We start from the raw sequence: 17,409 nt of genomic DNA, 5'->3' as shown, positions 1-17,409 counted from the left end.
GAATCCATCATGGCTGGATTAACCCAGGCTCTTCTCTGCTTTGACATGGACAGACACCAGGCAATAAGAGAAGACTGAAGAACCTGCTGTACCCTCCTTCACCTCAAACCACACCCAGCAGCTGGAAATCAAATCCTGACTCCCAAGTCATCTTCAATTCCACTTCAAGTGTTTCCTGCTATGGAAAACCTCCTGTTAAGCTAAAGACTTCATACCTGTCTTTTCCAGTGGAGTGTTAGCATGATGTGCAGCAAGGCCAATTACCTTTCAAATGAATTTTAATCAAAGAAGGCACCTCACCCTTAGCAGATTTAAAGTTATTCTGTTCAATTACTGACAAATGTGTCAAATACATCCCTTAGAGGTCCCAAGGAAATAGGATTACCCACACTGAATATTCATCAGAGAGGAAAAGGAAAGTGTTACTGCCTCAAGAGAATAAAACAACATCATGAAAACCGATTTCCAATCTTATCTAATAAAAAGGCAATTTGCCACCAGACCTTAAACACCCATTTGTTAAAGTAACCCAGAAACTTATTTATTGGAGTGATAGACTAGAAACATGCAATCAATTTTCACAGAGTTTTAATTACTAAGAAAATGGCACTATGCACTTCTCCCAGATTAAACAAATGCCACTAGACAAGCCTGCCTCCAAGATAATAAGCAAACAGCAAAGAAGCAAGCCACAGCTTTTCCAAGGCAAACAAAGAAAAAAACCTCTTTGTGAGCTGGAGTTCTGCCCTTTGCAGTTTGCCCAGACTTGCCCCTTCCCTCGCTGTGTTCTACCCTGGTATTGACATAGCCCAAGGAGGGGTTTTTTTGCTGACATACTCACACCAGACAAAGCTCCCTTTCATCAAGTGTTCAGTCGTGCCCCAACACCAGGCTGCAGAAATCAGCAATGCCAGGCAGCCTTCTGTGGCTGAGTTAGAAACCACTGCTTCTTAGAACAGGAATCACAATATCTGTAAATTAAATCCTTTACTGGGATATCAGCACTAAGAGTGTCCACACAAACCAGCAACACAAAATTTTGTTATTGTTATTACATCAAATCTACTGTGTTTGATACCTTCATCAAAACTTGTACCCAACTGGTATTAGAGACCCTGACAAAAATAAGGAACTCAAAGCCAGAAACAGCAGGATTTACCTTCCAGAAAAGCCAAGGCAGTGACAGCATTGATGATAATTTTCACTCGAGTTCCTACATGGTGCAAGTTGCAGTTTTAAACCCAAACTCCATTTCCTTATAAACCCAAGCTTTTGGGTTTTTTTCTGCAATAGATAAAATATTAGAAGAGTACTTTTGCTTCCGTTCAGTACCAAAAAACCCACCCAGCTCTCCATAGATCATTCAGCTGAAGACAGGAAGTCAGGAAGCTTTCCCAAAACTGAGTGTTTTGTTGTGATCTGAAATAAAGATGGATGTTCACTGCTATATCTCTTTAACTACAAAGCTTTCTGCAATTATTAGAAATAGACAGAATAAGCTTTAAGAGCCTGGGAAAAAAAAAAAAACAAACAACCAAAACACCCCAAACAAACAAAAAAAAGCACACCACCAAAACAAGTCAGAAGCATTTTAAGCAAGTCTTTATTTTTCTACTCCCATAACTAGAAATAAGACAATTAATTCCCCACTTCTTTTTGCTAAAATATTGGGGTGTGATGGAACCCAGCCCTCAAATAAATGCATGTTTTGAAAAAGGAAAAATAAAGAGTTATTTCTGTGATTTGTGCCTCACAGTCAAACTTGAATGACCCTGAGAGAAGTCTGTGCAGACAAATCACTGGAAAGATTTATGAGCAGTTTGTTAGATCTGTTTCCCACCCCCCTTTGTGTTATCGCTCTGCAAATTGCAGATTTTTTTTTTTTTAGCAAGTACTAATTTTGACTAAACCCATCATAAAGAGTGCTACAATATTGCTTTTTATTACAAATACGCAAAACTTTTTCGAAAATATAAATGTGTAAAACAATCCACCATCTGTACAGTGCATTTACAGGACACAACCCAGAAAGGAACACGCAGTGTAAAGAACTGCTTTATACATTTAGCCCTTGGCCACAAAGAACTTGGCAGTGCTACCACGACTTTAATGACTATAGGGTGAAAAAAATAATTATAAACAAAAAAGCTCAGTTACATCTAACTTTACCACGAGGCTGGGATACATACAACATCGTACAGGGAAGAGTTGTTTTTAACTAGAAACCGTCATCATGTTGTAACTCTTGGAAGGGCTGGATGTGCCAATCCTCCACTCCTCCTTGCAGCTGGTCCTGCTCTCCAGCTGTTTGGCCGCCTTTCCCCCAGGCTGGGGGCTTTCGTACAGCACACAGATAGACCCATCCTCACCTATGCGATAGGACACTTCGAAGGGGTCGACCCACAGCGTTAATTCGCTGGGTAAGAGCTGGAAGAGCCTCTCGTGGCTCAGTCCGATCATCCCCGCCGCCTTTCCTATCAAGGGGTCCATCTTATGGTTGATCCTGATGCAGCGGTAGCCGGAGCCCTTGGAGGGCACCAGGGGGAACCAGTGGTGCTTGTAGTGCTCTGCGGGAGGGAACAAAGAGGAGCTTCTGCGCGGGGCTGCGCTCCGCCGGACCCCGCGGGACACGGGAGGGATGCAGGGGAAGGACGGAGGGGATGGACGGAGGGGAAGGACGGAGGGGAAGGACGGAGGGGAAGGACGGAGGGGAAGGACGGAGGGGATGCACGGAGGGGATGCACGGAGGGGATGCACGGAGGGGATGCCCCCCGGCACTCACCGCGCATCGCCTCCTGCAGGCACTCGCGGAAGCACCGCAGCTGCTCCTCGCCGACCCCGCCGGCGGCCCGCAGGAGGCGGGTCACGAACGCGGCCGCCGTGGAGATCTCGGTCCTCATGTCCGCCCCGGCCCCGCTGCCAGCGCCGCCCGGCCCGGCCCGGCCCCCGCGGCCGGGGGCGGCTCCGCGCGACAGCCGCACGCCGGGCACGCAGCGCCCTACCCTGCCTCGGCCCCTTCCCTCTTTTCTCAGGACGCCATACAAGCGCAGAGTAAAATCCCCTCCATCTCGGACGGACGGGTCCCAGGTCAGCCTTGACGCGCGGCATTTCCTTTCCCTCTACCGGCAAATGACAAAACTCTGGACATTTACCCAAAACTCAGACCGCTCGTCTCCTAACCAGCTCTCAGGTCTGGATCAAGAGGCTATTTTGTTAGAACAAGTTTTCACCGAAGTCCCATTTGCATTTCAGTACCTCATACTTTAGGAAATAAGCTAAAAAAAAAATTAATCTCTGCTGGTACCTGGACTGATTCAGTCACATCCACTTCAGTTTCGATTTACACAAAACACATTCACATCCACCTTCATTGAAACACAAAGACACAACACTTGCATTGCAGTTACAGAACTCTTGCTAACATTTAGAATAAACATACCATTAGCAGCACTAAGAACTGTCCAAATCCACACATAAGTTATTAAACTTAATGCTTAATTATGCTAAAGAGCTCCCCCCTTCCACAATGCGTGCACCCAAATGAATAAATGCACAAATTCCCTGTTATCCCAGTGATTTTACTCTTAAGTCAGTAAAACAAGGTACTGCTAAAGCCAGGACAGACATTGAGGGCCTTGGTTTTAACTTGCTTGTGAGAAACTAAAGTAATGGTAAGAGCAGAAAGCAAATGAATCAAGCAAATGAAAAGTAGCTAAAAGTACTGCAAGAGTCAAATGGTAATGCTAAAACTGCCCACATGGATTGAGGTCTGACTCCTGGATTCATTAGTCCTTAGTGGAATATTCAAATGAAACAAGAAATTCTGGCTATAAAAAGTCAAAAGAAGCCACAGTTGTCAGGTAGGGCTAAAGCCACACTTTGATTTCTTGTGTTCTCCTCAGGGAGTTTCAGATTTAAGACTCAATGTAAGCAAGACACAGAAAAATGAGAAATCAGCAGATATGTAACTGTGTTACTTTCATTCCCCTGCCCAAAATGGTTCCATGAGCAGCTGTATTTAAAGCAAATTCTACATCTCAGACTTACTTTGTTGTTGTTCTAATCCTCTGCATGTAATTGTCTCTTTAGCAGGAACACCTGGAGTAGAGGAAAACAAAGTCAGTATCTTAGTTTACCTTGTTAAAAATAAATTCTGTGCAAGTGTTCTATCATGTATTTTTCCTCAACTTCAGCTAGAGGAAGAGGAGAAAGTAAAACTGAAGGTATACCACTCAAACAATACACTATTATTTAAAAGCAGCAGTAATAAAAAATAGTAATACTAGCACAATCCTATTAATTTATTAAACAACAACAAAAATCCCAAACAAACAACAACAAAAAAAACAAACAAAACCCACCCATAATTAAGAACAAGTAATGTCTAAATCCATCTCCTTTTAGATTACTTAAATGAAGCTCTCCATACATGTCTCTACAAACATAAGCAGCAGAAACAGAGCACTAGAAATTGCCAGATGTTTTAAACCAAACAAGAAATTTTGGTTTTACTCAATCTCCTTAAAGCATCTCTCTCTAAACATAAAGAGATAAACCATTCTTAAAAGCAAGAAGAAACTTTTCTTTATGGCAAGACTACAAAGACAAACGTTATGTTACCACTCCCACTAGAAGGAGAAAAGCAATATAAATAAATAAAGGTACCTTCAGTGTTTAGAGCATCAAACCCATCCACAAGTTCCCCAGATCCAGCACATAACTGATAAAACAACTTCTTGGAGAAACAAAAATAAAACCTTCAAGCAGCACCACAAACCCAAAGTGCTACAAGTGCGGTTCCCGTGTGAGAGCGCCCCTTTTGTGTGCACCTGAGCTGAGCAGTGCAGCTGTTCCCAGCTGATTCCCACTGGGAATCAATGCCACAGCTGGCAACAACGACCCTCGGGGCTTCCTTTGGGCTGGCTCCTCGCAGGCTGCTCATGCTCCGCAGGGATAAAGAAAATTACCCTCTAGGGATAATGTGATTTCACTGCACGGAACGGGCAATAGCGAGATGAACAAGAGAAATCAGAGTTCTCTGACAGAATTGGCAATATGTCACACTGACACAGTGCTTTTCACTTAAAAGACCATCAAGGGATTTGTAAACTGATTTGTAGAAATGAAAATAGTTTGTAACCCTGTTTTAAAAATGTGCTGCAAGGCTATGGTCTAGTCTCCTCTTAAAAGGTTTATCAGCATAAACCCACACCCACCTGAGTTATACAGAGCTGGAAACTCTCTCGCTCATCCATGTAAAAACGGGCCAAATACGATTGCAAAGAGGTTAACGCCAGGAGTGTAAGGGCGGGGGCTCAGCTCGGGCCTTTTGCCAACATCGCTCCTCCCCGACGCTTTCACAGGCCCCGGGTCACCGAGGGCAGCCGTGCCCGCGGCCGGCAGTGCCACGGCCGCACAGGACGGGCCGGAGCCGCCCTGCAGCTGCGGTGTGACGCCATCGTGCCCGGGATGAAGCCAGGAGTGAATCAGGGGGACAACCCTCACAGTGATGTCACTACTCAGGCTGACGTCATCGCTCGAAATCTGACGTCAGCGCCTTCCCCTCACACCGCTGAGGGGACGATCCTTCCCGCCTCCCTCCCTCCCTCCCAATCAGCGAGGCGCTTGCGTATCTGCTGCGCGCGGCCAATCACGGGGGCGCTTACAACTGGCTTTGAAGCCGCCGCCACTCCATTGGCTGTGCGGGGAGAGCTGCCCGGCGGTGATTGGCGGGCGGCGCAGCGCGCGGCGGGGGCGTGGCCGGGGCGGCCCCGCGGCGTGTGGGCCCCGCGGGTCCCGGTCCCGCCATGGCGGCGCTGCCCGGGCCGCGCAAGCGGAGCGGCGCCGCGCTCTGCGGGGACAGCGGGGCTGCGGCCGCCCCGCCGGCGCTCCGGAGCGTCCTTCCCCCGCACAAGCGCCCCAAGAGCGCCGTGACGGGCATCGTGGACCCCTTCGGGGACAGTGATGACTTCACGGCGGACGACCTGGAGCAGATCGACATCCTGGCCTCGCAGGCGCTGTCGCAGGATCCGCCCGCGGGACACGCGTGGGGAGCCCCGGAGCTGCCCCGGGGCGGGCGGCAAGGTCGGTGTCCCGGGGGCTGCCCCTCCCTGCCCCGCTGCTGCGGAAGGTTTGGTGTCCCTTTAGGAAGCACAGAACGGCCTGGGTTGGCAGGGACCTCCAGGCGCATCCAGTGCCACCCCTGCCACGGCAGGGACACCTGCCACTGTCCCTGACTGCTCCCAGCCCCGTCCAGCCTGGCCTTGGACACTGCCAGGGATCCAGGGGCAGCCGCAGCTGCTCTGGGCACCCTGTGCCAGGGCCTCACCTCCCTCACAGGGAATAATTCTGTCTAATACCTAACCTAAAATCTCCGTCCGTGAAGCCCCTCCCTCTCGTCCTGTCTCTTGTAAATAGACTTGCTCCATCGCTCTTGTAAGTTCCCTTAAGGGAATTGCTCCTGCCTGTTCCCCTGGCCACCCGCACCCCACGGTGGTGCCCCCAGTGTCAGAGGGACGCTTGGGATTCGGAGGAATAACGAGAATAACAATCCCAGCAGGAACACTGCGTTGATCTCACGGCACCAGGAGCCCGTGCCGGGGGTGTGTGCGTGCTAATGCCAGCCTGGGACGAGGGTGCTGGGTGTTAAACCTGCCAAATAAAAAACCCGAGTTTCCTAAACTTTCAGCATGCTTTAGGTATCATATTCTGGCAGTATGTTGGCTTTCAGATTATTTTCCCCTTTTAATTTTCACTAATAAATGCATAGCATGCCTTGTGCTAACAGCTGACTTTCGAGCCTACTTTGAAAGAAATGAAACCCGGGGTTTCTTCATAATGAACCTCAGAGAGCTTGAATAATCTAAGTATGTTTTAGCAACCCTTACATCTGTCACCTCTCCAGGTGAATAAGTTTTCAGTGAACACTTGTTTGTGCATTAATTGAAGTTATCTCAGAAGAAATGCTTGCTTTTGCTGTGGTTCATCTTGCTGGTTTAAGATATGAGATGATCTTGAAGGTCCCTTTCAACCCAAACCATTCTGTGATTAGAAATTTGAAGGGGCAGGGGTTCTTCTGTTGTAAGAATTGATGCACAAGCACTAGCACATCCTGTGGTGGCTGGATGAGGCACTTTACCTGTTTGTAATGACAGCAAAATACTAAGGTAATCAGATGTATGCAATGACAAATAACAAAACCTTGGTGTTGAGTCACCAGTGATGTACATTCATCATCTGTGCTTCAGATTTTGGCTTTTCCCTGCAGCAGGAAGCAGAGCAGAAGATGGTCTGATGAGAGATGCATTCCAGTTTGAAGTGCTGCAGACACAGCATGAAGAAGTCAAACAGAAGGTTGGCAGTATCCTCCCTTCTCCTCTAAATGTCATATTTTTGATAGGAATAACTGAAAGGTGGGATAAATCCAGTCCCAAGCATTTAATTCTAATCAAGGTGATCTAATCTTTGTAATCCAGGGGTGTGTTAAAATCATTGTACTAGAAACAACTCTAGTAATAGTAAAGAGTGAGAGCAGTATTTTATTTCTTGATCATTTCAGATTAGCAAATGCTAATTTTTCAGTTTTATTTGTTCCCTATCAAATAATTTCTCTGCCCTGTCAGCCAGAGTCGTTTTGCTTAACTGAAAAGGTTTGAGAAAGTGACATGACTTTCAAGTGACTTTATGTTACTTTACCTTGGGGTGGTCATTTATGGAAAGATACTCTGTTTCCCTTTCTCCATTCTCTGTATCTTTCCCAGCTCTGTTATATCCACCTTTATCAGGGAATCTCCCACTGTATCCCATATTAAATCCTAATTTCACAGTTGTAGAGAAGTGTCTTCCTGATCTTTTCTTCTTGTTTTTCTGAGTAACTTCTTCATTGTCTCCCCAAAGTCTTGTCTCTGAGTGGTAGTGGCTGCTCAGGAAGTATGAGAGACTCAATGTCGTGAAGATTCTGGGGGTGGTACCTTGTCTTAGAGTGCCTGTTGGCTGAGCTGATGGATGTAGTACTGCAATGAATAAATTATCACTGTTATCATCCAAACAATGAATGAATTATTGATGTGTGTGAGTAGAACACTTTAAAAAAAAAAAAAAAAAAAAAAAAAGATAATTGCAGAGAAGGGGAAAGAGAAGGATGATCTTATCATTTTTAATTATGTTCAAGAAAACAGTAGCTGAGCCTGATTTAATCAGAGAAAGATCAGAAGCAACGTGTAGAATTTCCATGCTGGGTTACCAGGAGTGTTTTTCTCCCTAGAAATTACAAATACACCTAATTTTCAACCACATACTGATGAAAATGCATACTTTTGGCTATATTCATCCCATAATGTAACTCCTCTGTTTGCAGCTGAAAGAAATGCAGGATGAAATTCTCACTAAAAATGGAGAAATTAAAATTCTGCGTGACTCAATGCAGCAGATGGAGCATGCTATGGAAGAACAGAAAAAATCATACGTGCTACTGGAACAGCAAAAATCTCAGATTTTGAGTGAAAAAGAAAAAGAGTTCTCCAAAAAGGTTTGTAAATATGTCAGTTACCTGCAGATCCCATTCAGATGCTGGTTTATGACTTAATGTCACAGACTATTTTGTCAAAGGAAGAACATAATTTGTGTGAAATTTCCACAATGCTTGATTTTATTTTCTTACTTAGAAGAAAACATTTGAAAGAACTTGTTGAGGGTTTTCCCCTGCCAAAATAAAGGAGTGAAATTCAGGTGGTAGAGGTTTTCATTTACTTATTGCTTTTTTGAAGCCATCCCGAGAACCTTGCAAGTGGAATGTATGTTAGAGTGGGAAGAAGTGACAGAAGATGCTTGGTGGCTCTGATCAGATGGCTGTTCTTGTTGCAGTCATCTCTGTGCATCCCTGGAGAGTGGCTGCTTTTGCCCAGCTGGCTCTGCAGCCTCACTGGAGCCATGCTCTGCGTGGCACTTGCTCTGTCTTAGCCACTCACAAAGGCTTCTTGCCTCAACTCCTGGCACTTGGCTCTGAGTGCTTACTGGGCTAACATTCCTAAAAATTGAGATCTTGGAGTTTACAGTAAGCAGATGGTGATCTCCAGCTCTCTGGTAACTCAGTTGCTCTGCAGTTGCAGCTCTTCTGAACTGGTAACAGTAAAACTGCCCTGAACTCCTCTTTCAGTTACAGTCGCTGCACTCCGAGCTGCAGTTCAAGGATGCAGAAATGAATGAATTAAGAACACGACTTCAGAACTGTGAAAGAAACAAACACCTTTCTCAGGCAGTTCCAGCAACGAGGTAGGGGGGTTGGAAAAGGAATTTGTGTTCATTTTTGCAAACCATGTGTGTAAACTATTGAAGAGGTTTTCTTTCTTCGTGTGACTCTTAGCTCTGTTGTTTTTAAAAAAATACAACAAAAAAATTCGATGACATCTGTGGAATTTGCTCGAAAAAGAGCCTTGTATCTGTGACAAATTCAAAGAGTTTATAGTGAAGTATCTCTAAAACATCAAACAGTTCAAAGAAAATATATTGTTGTTTAATAAAATAATTACAAAAGAAATACTGATTTGTCTCTTTATCTTAGCCCTAAAAAGAATCTTGTGGTACAAGGGAAATCAGAAGGATGTTCTCTACAGCCAGAAAGAAGATCTTTTCCTACTAAGGAATCCTTCAGTGCTGAAATGTCCACTAGGCCACTGTGTTCTTCAGGAAATTTGGTGTCCCTGACTACTTCAATCAAAGAAGGTAAACTCATGTACAGCTTGCAACCTTTTTAGCTACATGTGAACATTCTACATTAGAGAAGTATTTCATGACTGAACAGTTGCAGTCAGTTTACAGTTATTTATTTTGGTTTTGGTTAGGTTTTTTCCCACTTTATACCAACTGGAGTTAAATAGCCATGACTGAAATTTGCATGAAGATCATTTTAATTCATACCTTAGTACCAGATGCCAAGGTGTCAATGATGAAGTGGCCAGTGGCTGCAATAAAAAACTTTATTGCGTGATGAACTAAAACATCCAAATTGTTGATCTCTCTTTGCTCATTGCATAAAGAATAGGAAATAATTTGCCTATTTCTTGGTCTGCTAGTCAGGTAATGCATCTTTTGTATTCTTGTTCTAGTTTTGGGGATTGGATTTTAAAGGGTACATATTTAGCCATTTTTAAAGAAGGAACTGAAACAATGTACTAATTTCCTCTTTCATATGTAGGGCAGTAATTCTCACAAAATTTTATCTTGAAATTCATTGAGTAAACCTTAGGAAATTAATGTCTGCATATATTTGAACATTGCTATAATATGAAACAAAAGTAGTGGGTTTTTTATAGCAATGGGAAATAATAAATGGAAGAAATGTGGCTATCACCAACTAATCTTTACTTGAAGAGTCATGAAAAATCTGAGATGTTCCTGTCAGTTACAAAGTTCATTCTAAAAATATGGGCAGTAGGAACACCAGCAAAAAGAAAAAAATGCAGTAGCATGAAAGCATCAGTATTGCTCTTGTTTGTTATGGTAACAACAGCCAATATGCCTATTTGTTTGAAAAAACACATTTGTTTACTTTTTTTCTGAACTCTGCAAGGCTTTTGGCCTTGGTTTGCTTGGTAATTGTGATATATAGAGATGATTAAAAGATTATCTAACACTGTGGCTGTGTGTGTAGAGGATGGGTGCAGATCTGTGTTCTCCCAATCCCTGTTTGTTTCAGACAGGAAGATAACCCATCCTGAAGTTTCATCCCTGAAGCAGCACAAAGCAACAGGAAAAAATGGTTCCTACAACTCTGTCCCCAAACGAAAAACACAAGGTAGTATCATTCTAGTAATGCAGAAATAAAACCAGGGGAAATGTACCTTAAAAAAAACCCAAAGAACAACACTATAAAGCATTTTCAACAGTCAGCTCCAAGAATTCTTTGGGGTACTATCTTAGTTACAGTTGGCAGTGGAATTGCATCACATAATTTCAATGTCTGGAGTGGAAAATGGAGGGCAAGTCACCAGAACAGCTGGGATATGTGATCACTTGGCTCAAGCTATTTTGCTAATACGGGATCATAATTAAAATACCTCTAAATACAACTTGGTTTATATTTATATATATTAAATTAATTTTTCTGAAAATCATCCTCCTGTTAAGAAAAAAGTTGGATCATGAAAAAACCAAACCAAATTTGAGGTTGTGAGCACTCCCACAATAAGGCTTATCTTCCGAAATACTGATTTTTTTTGTTGATGATGACAAAACTTCTCCAAAGAAAATTCTGTATCCTTCCAGGTTCTATCTTGCTGAATGCACTGATGAAGCAGCCCATAGTGCCTGGGTCACTTCTAGGTTTCTGCCATCTTCTCAGTAGTGACTCTGAGCCTCTACCTGGAGCTGTGTTGCCGCCCAACTCTTTGGATATGTAAGTTTTATTTGCTTTGTTAAACTGTATCTGCCACGTTCAGCACAGTGGCATTCTCTGTACTAAGAAACACTTGGTCATGCAGGACAGCTCATTCCCTGTGGTAAATCATGCTCTGCCTAGGCCATTTAGTGCAAAATTTGGAACATCATTCTTTATCTTTGATTATCATAGATACTAAACACTGGAACATCACTAAAAAATAATTAGGTTAATTATCAGTTAGGAGAAGGCACAGAACTAAACTAAAAAAAAAAGCTGTAAGCAGCTTGCATTGCAATGAGGGAAGGACAGAAACATGATAATGAGTTAAGGGGGAAGAAAATGCTGAAGATGTGATCAAAAAGTTGGTTTTCTATCTTCAAAATGTAAACCGTGTTCAAATTGTAATGTACAATTGGTGTGCAACTTTCCAAGATATATTTCCTGATAAAGCATTTTAAATATGAAGATTGGATAGGAAGTATAATAGTTTTTCACTTTACAGAATTAGACTGTAGCTTCTGAAATACCTTTGCTTTTCAGACAGGTTATTTTATTAGCAATGAAACCTAGCATGCTTTGAAATGGCTCTTCTGTGCAGGCATCAAGGAGCAGGAGGATGTTTTTCCCCCTTTATTTCCTATATTGGAAACAGATATCTCTTAGTACTCTGGCCTTTCTATTATTCAATTCATAATATGGATAACTCGGATTTCAAGTCTGTTCTCTGCCTTTTCTTGTGAAGCATTTCCCTTTTTATTTCATTTGGACAGGAAGCCCACACAACTCCCCAGCAGCAGGACAACTCAAGAAGGAATCGCTCCTCTTGTATCCCTGCAAGAAGCTCAAAAACTGGCAATAACAGGACTGAACTTGATTGCTCTGGATGAAGGATTATCTGAGGGAAGCCCAGCAGAAGGCCAGGGAGGGCTCCTGCCCCTCACACAGAGCAGGATCCAAGGTGCTGTGCACCTCCTGCCCTTGGTGGAGCACCACGTTGGTGCCTTCTGCCAAGCAGAGCAGCTCGGGGATGCGCCAGGGAATGGAGCTTGTGGCACCCACCCAGCTGCTGCTTCCAGAGCCAGCACAAACTCGGGGTCAGGCAAGGAGGACTTCAGGTTGTCCCTTGAAGAAACTACTCTCGTGTCACTGGGGATCCTTTATTATCTGGTGTTCTACAGCTGGGATGTTGTCCACACACTCCTGTCTGCTGAAATGGGAAACAGTTCTGCTGCTGGAGATGAACAGGTTTCCAAGACGGACAAAAATGTCTTGTGTGACAATCAGTGTGACAATAAAGAAGAGAGCAGGACACAAGGAGGGCTGCCTCCACGGGATCCTCCCAATACTGACAGAGCTCAACATTCTTTGTTTAAAAAGCTGCTTCAGATTTTAACTTTTTCTGCTGCAAGGGGTTCCCAGACTGACAATATCCTGAGCCAAAGCCTTAAGGTTTTGGTAAAATTAGCTGAAAATTCAACTATGGACTTGTTAATAAAGTAAGTCAGTAATAGCTTTAAAATTATTTCAGAGTCTGCTGCTTAGCAGTTTTCATTCTCTGTTAAAACTCATCTGGGCAGCTTCCACTAGAAGTTGTACTATGTATGAGAGAAATCACAGATCATGTTTGAGAAGCAGCTGAGGATCTTTCTACTGCCTTTGCTGTTAATGAGTATAATAATCATCCCTGATCAGTAACAAGGTTTGCTGATGATGTTCAAATGAAGCAGATACTGTTGCCTCATTGAAAGTGAAGAAGCTTTGTAACATTCATTTTTGGGGTTTTTGTGATTGCTGGGAGGTGCATAAGGAAGGAAAGCACAGGATCTCATTCTGGCAGGTAGAACTGCCAGTGTGAACTGCAGAGTGACTGCCAGAGTAACAATGTTTTCCAGCATACTTTGTATTTATATCGGGTATAGTCTGAATAGCTTAAAAAGCAAAAATTATGATACTGCCTACAAAAAATACTGCATTTTCTACTTGTAACTGCACTTCCTTTTTCTAACCCAGTTTTGTTCTGAAGTTTCCAGCACTTACTGAGGAGCCAGGCGCTGCAGCGCTGTCTGCGGCCCGAGACGCCCGTGCCTGCCGTGCTCCTGACTGTGAGACTCCTGTGTGCTCTTGCCCAGCACCATCTGCTGGTTGCTCAGCTCTGCTCTCATTCAGGTAAAGACTGCAGGAGACAAGAGAACTGTTACCATGACTAACAGTAATGCAAACAGGCCTTGCTCCAAGGTGCTGAGATCCCAGAAAGCAAAAAGTCTGCTCTGTTACCTGAAAACTTGTTTTCTGCTTATGATTTGGAGAGTATTTCTCCTGTGGTATCTGTCTACAAGCAGTGCTTTTGATAGCCATTCTAAAATGACTTTCTAGATTGTGTATTTAAGGTTGGTGAGGAAAAAGGGGCTTTGGAGGAGTTTTGAAGTTAAATTTATCTGCGCTCATGGCACTGCTCAGAGATTCCAGTACTCTGCATGACGAATGATCTCTGTTCAGTTCCTTAGGAATGAACCAGGACAGGATTACCACAAAGGCAAATATAAAGTTTAGGGATACCAATTTCCTCAGCACTGCTGAAAATGTGGGAAGTAAAACAAGAAGCTGAGCCTGTACCATGAGCCCTAGGATAGAACTCAAAATGTTTTCTCACCTGATAGAATCAATTTTTGTCATGAACAAACGGCTGGTTGGAAAAAGAACAAAGTTCTCTCTATTTCAGACACCTGCCTTCTCCTTGCACTCTACATGTACATAACATCAAGACCAGATAAATCAGCATCTGAAATGCTTTGGCTTCAGCTGGAGCAAGAGGTAACCACGGCTGAGTGTCCATGTGCTCTTTCCTCCTCCTTCCAGTTGGGGGAGTGGGAGGAGCAGGATAGTGCACAAATTGTCTGAAAACAAGTTCTTTCTCTAGCTGAAATACAAAACTGCAAGTATGGGCTTGCAGTAAGGGATTACATTGATTTTTGAAAGGACCTGCTTGAAACTGAATCAGTAACTATTCCCTGAAGAGACCATTGGTCATAATAGCCTTTCAAGTCACTGAAAAAACCAAGGGAGATCCTAGGATGGCTGCAGATGTTCAGCACTAAGCTTTGTTTTTAGAGCAATAGAAGAGTAAAAAGAAGCATGATTTGAATTTCATTTTGATTGTATTTATTACATTGAAGAGGCACCCTGTAGTGATTTAGGATTTATATTCCTGGCATTCAATGGAAATGCTACCTTGCTGTTTAAGTCATGGTTATATATAGAAAGAATAGCTTTTAAACCTAATTTGTGTTGTTTGTGCAGACAGAAGTGACAACAGACTTGTCTGAGGTTCTATTTTCTCTGCTTCCTTCATTTTAAAGAATTTTGAACCCTTTCCATTACACTTAATATAACAGTGCAGGTGGGGGTAAACACATTATTTGTATGCAGCAAATTAAAGGCCACTGACCTTGTCAGCCTCACTCATCAGAAATTTGTGAAGATTTCTGTGCAAGGCAAATTCTGTCTATAAAGTGTTAGAGGGGAAAAAAAAAAAAAAACTTGTACAACTTTGAGGGTAAAAGACATCAGCTGTTAGGAGAAAAAAATACCCCAAGACTATTTGAAACTAGCAATGAATTACCATAACTTGGCTCTCACTCTAACACAGCCTGTGTTTGTAACAGACAGTGAGGCTCCTGACACGCTGCATGTGGTGCTCCAGACCAGCAGTTTTATTTCCTGGCACAGACTGTCAGTGCTACCTCGAGGTATGTTCACCACACTGCCCCAGTTTAACCTGCTGACAAGTTCCAAGTACTCAATGCTGAAATTGCTCTTTGCCCCTTTTGTTTTTTCTACTGTAGAGAAACAGAGGTGTCCTGTATTTTAGAGGATGACACCTTCTAGGAAGCTTGCTTTGGCTTGCTAGAAAATATCCTGAAATTTGAAAGCTTGAAGAGATTAAGCATATTGAAATAAGTTTTCTGCTCCTCTATGTTTGCTTTGTGTTTTGAGACACTGTTTTTCCCCTTGCAGGTGGTTAAGGCACTAATTGTGATGTTGCACAGACAGTGGATGAAGATTAGATCTGAGACCAGCTCGTGTGCACATAGGGAACGAGTTATTCAGTTTTTACGGGATGCTGTTTTACTCTTGCACAGCCTGTCTCAGAAAGATAAACTGTTCCATGAACACTGTTTGGAAGTTCTCCATCAATACGACCAAGCCATGCCAGGAATAAGAGCCATTCTCAAAAAGACTCAAAAACTGAGTGCCTCTGAAGGTAAAAATCAGTCAAATGTTGGCTTTTCTCCATGTTGCAGAAATAAAAATTTCACTTCTGTCACTTTTCTCTTTTGACAAGTACCACAGCTGGTTGTTGCTCAGACCTCTAGAGGCAGTTTAGATTGGATATTAGGAACAGATTCTTCCCTGTGAGGGTGGGCAGGCCCTGGCACAGGGTGCCCAGAGTAGCTGTGGCTGCCCCTGGATCCCTGGAAGTGTCCAAGGCCAGGTTGGATGGTGCTTGGAGCAACCTGGGATAGTGGACTATGTCCCTAAAAAAGGCATTAAAGAAAAGAAAGGGAGAAGTTTGTGTGATAAAACACAAATCTAAAGACCTGTTTGCATGGAACCTTCAAACACTTTATTTGCTGTACTCTTCTACCATCAGTATGTTCTAAAATGCAGATACCAGCTATAATTGTACTGTATGAAGCAGGAAAAAAAAATTCTCTGAAAGATTATTTTTTGTTGCAGAGCTGATTTTGGATGAATTGTATCCTCCTGAGCCAGAAGAGCAAGGAACAGACTCCAGCTAGCCAACAGTAAAGATCTCTGTCCTTCCTCATCTGAATCATCATTGCCAGTGTAAATGTGAACTTTGAATCATCCTTTTAAGTGATAATCTTGGGTTGCACTCAAACACAGCACAACTAGGACACATTTCTCTGTTGTAATTATTTCACTGCTATCTAAATGTAGCTGAAAGCCAAGGAATTTTGATGAGAGTGATACTGCTGTGCAAACTCATGACTGCTTATGACTGGTTCTGGTTATGAATTCCATCCTGTATGAAACCACTGTGAATGGAATGGAAATTTCTCTCTATTCTCCATTTTACTGTGGCTACAGCTGAATTTACGGTGCTGAATGTGCTGAGGTGTTTGGCATCATTGCATTCATATGAAAGCCTTTTGAACACACTTGTGTCTTTTGTAGCTGTACCACTTCCTTGTGTGACTTCCAGAATTATCATATTGTTAACATCAGTAAACAGTTTGTGGTGATTTTAAAAATCTTTCTAGAAATAACTTAATTGGCAGTTCACTACAGGGCTTTGAATTTCTTGCTGAGGATTGGTCATCTGAGCTCAATTTCATCAGCCTCCTGAAAGAGTACTGAGATGCCAAAACAAACAATACTAGAACCCACATTTTACAATTCCCCTTAAAAGAGTAAGATGGTACTGTTGAGGGTTGCATCCTAGGCAATAGAAGGATTTTTAAATGTGTGCAGAATGACTGGGATTTTTGGTCATGAAGAAGATGAAGGAGCCTCTCATTGCTGGGATTCAGCACCAAAGGTTGGAGGAAGAGCTGCTGCCCCACCCTTTGAAGTGTGCACGGTCCTCAACTGGGCTGCAGAGGTCACCAGCTGAGCCTGAGCCCCTATAAAGGGGAGTTATTAAAATGAGCCCACAGGTGTGTGTGTTTAGATGGGAGAGCTCTTTTCCATTTTCAACAGACACTTGATTAAGAACAAGCCTGGATCCAGGAACCAGGAGGACAAGAGACTTTATCAGAGTGGGAAGGAAGCCTTTGGAAAATTGGGAGACATTCTGTTCTCTGGTCATGCCCAAAGATCCTGTGACCCTTCCTGCAAAGAGCCCACTCCAGTGTGCTCAGCAAGCTCCTGGCTTGGCTCTTGCTTTGGAAGAGAACTTTCCTAGAAATGCCTATGCAGGAAGAACTGGGATAATAATCCAGCACCTCCAGAGAGCCAAAGCTGCTTCTTCCCCTCAGCCTGGGCTCAGCCTCCTCCTCTCTGAGCAG

General features: G+C 43.3%; 3 protein-coding genes across 8 annotated transcripts in view; 1 reads left to right on the top strand and 2 right to left on the bottom strand.

The window, feature by feature from the left end:
- Positions 1-1,590: 1,590 nt before the first annotated feature.
- Positions 1,591-2,993, bottom strand: LOC121347114 (protein BTG1-like). The gene is made up of 2 exons (XM_041425461.1): positions 2,783-2,993; positions 1,591-2,567 (listed from the first exon to the last, which is right to left on the bottom strand). Exons 1-2 carry the CDS (start codon positions 2,898-2,900, stop codon positions 2,215-2,217), a joined length of 471 nt encoding a protein of 156 aa, XP_041281395.1. The 5' UTR covers positions 2,901-2,993; the 3' UTR covers positions 1,591-2,214.
- Positions 2,994-5,770: 2,777 nt separating this feature from the next.
- LOC121347112 (ATR interacting protein) lies at positions 5,771-16,560 on the top strand. 2 transcript variants are annotated; one of them, XM_041425457.1, is made up of 13 exons: positions 5,771-6,084; positions 7,271-7,353; positions 8,357-8,527; positions 9,155-9,270; positions 9,560-9,720; positions 10,694-10,792; positions 11,263-11,392; positions 12,148-12,873; positions 13,401-13,543; positions 14,097-14,188; positions 15,040-15,123; positions 15,392-15,638; positions 16,115-16,560. In XM_041425457.1, exons 1-13 carry the CDS (start codon positions 5,808-5,810, stop codon positions 16,174-16,176), a joined length of 2,391 nt encoding a protein of 796 aa, XP_041281391.1. In that variant the 5' UTR covers positions 5,771-5,807; the 3' UTR covers positions 16,177-16,560. The 2 variants fall into 2 exon arrangements, with proteins under 2 accessions (XP_041281391.1, XP_041281389.1); XM_041425455.1 differs by having other exon boundaries at positions 7,268-7,353.
- The window catches only part of SHISA5 (shisa family member 5), a 38,996-nt gene continuing 29,099 nt past the window's right edge, over positions 7,513-17,409 (bottom strand). For 3 of the 5 annotated variants that reach the window (XR_005954170.1, XR_005954174.1, XR_005954171.1), the window contains exons 8-10: positions 13,415-13,550; positions 8,549-9,225; positions 7,513-8,012 (exon numbers count right to left, since the gene is read on the bottom strand). The gene's annotated coding sequence lies outside the window, so the exon portion shown is untranslated. The remainder of the gene's footprint in view (positions 8,013-8,548; positions 9,226-13,414; positions 13,551-17,409) is intronic. The other 2 variants (XR_005954173.1, XR_005954172.1) reach the window with 2 other exon arrangements.

This window comes from Onychostruthus taczanowskii, unplaced genomic scaffold, assembly GCF_017590055.1.
Source record: "Onychostruthus taczanowskii isolate IOZ18803 unplaced genomic scaffold, ASM1759005v1 scaffold9, whole genome shotgun sequence".
NCBI classification, from domain to species: domain Eukaryota; kingdom Metazoa; phylum Chordata; class Aves; order Passeriformes; family Passeridae; genus Onychostruthus; species Onychostruthus taczanowskii.
Note: the sequence above shows the minus strand (reverse complement) of the source record. Positions and strands in the feature narration are given on the sequence as shown.

What these genes read in the sequence shown, in the direction of transcription:
- LOC121347112 (XM_041425455.1), top strand. Translation starts at nt 5,808, where the DNA reads ATGGCGGCGCTGCCCGGGCCGCGCAAGCGGAGCGGCGCCGCGCTCTGC. An exon ending in GCCCCGGGGCGGGCGGCAAG is followed by an intron (nt 6,085 to 7,267) that starts GTCGGTGTCCCG and finishes TTTTCCCTGCAG; the next exon opens with CAGGAAGCAGAGCAGAAGAT. An exon ending in ACTATGGACTTGTTAATAAA is followed by an intron (nt 12,874 to 13,400) that starts GTAAGTCAGTAA and finishes TTTGTTCTGAAG; the next exon opens with TTTCCAGCACTTACTGAGGA.
- LOC121347114 (XM_041425461.1), bottom strand. Translation starts at nt 2,900, where the DNA reads ATGAGGACCGAGATCTCCACGGCGGCCGCGTTCGTGACCCGCCTCCTG. An exon ending in CCTGCAGGAGGCGATGCGCG is followed by an intron (nt 2,568 to 2,782) that starts GTGAGTGCCGGG and finishes TCCCTCCCGCAG; the next exon opens with AGCACTACAAGCACCACTGG.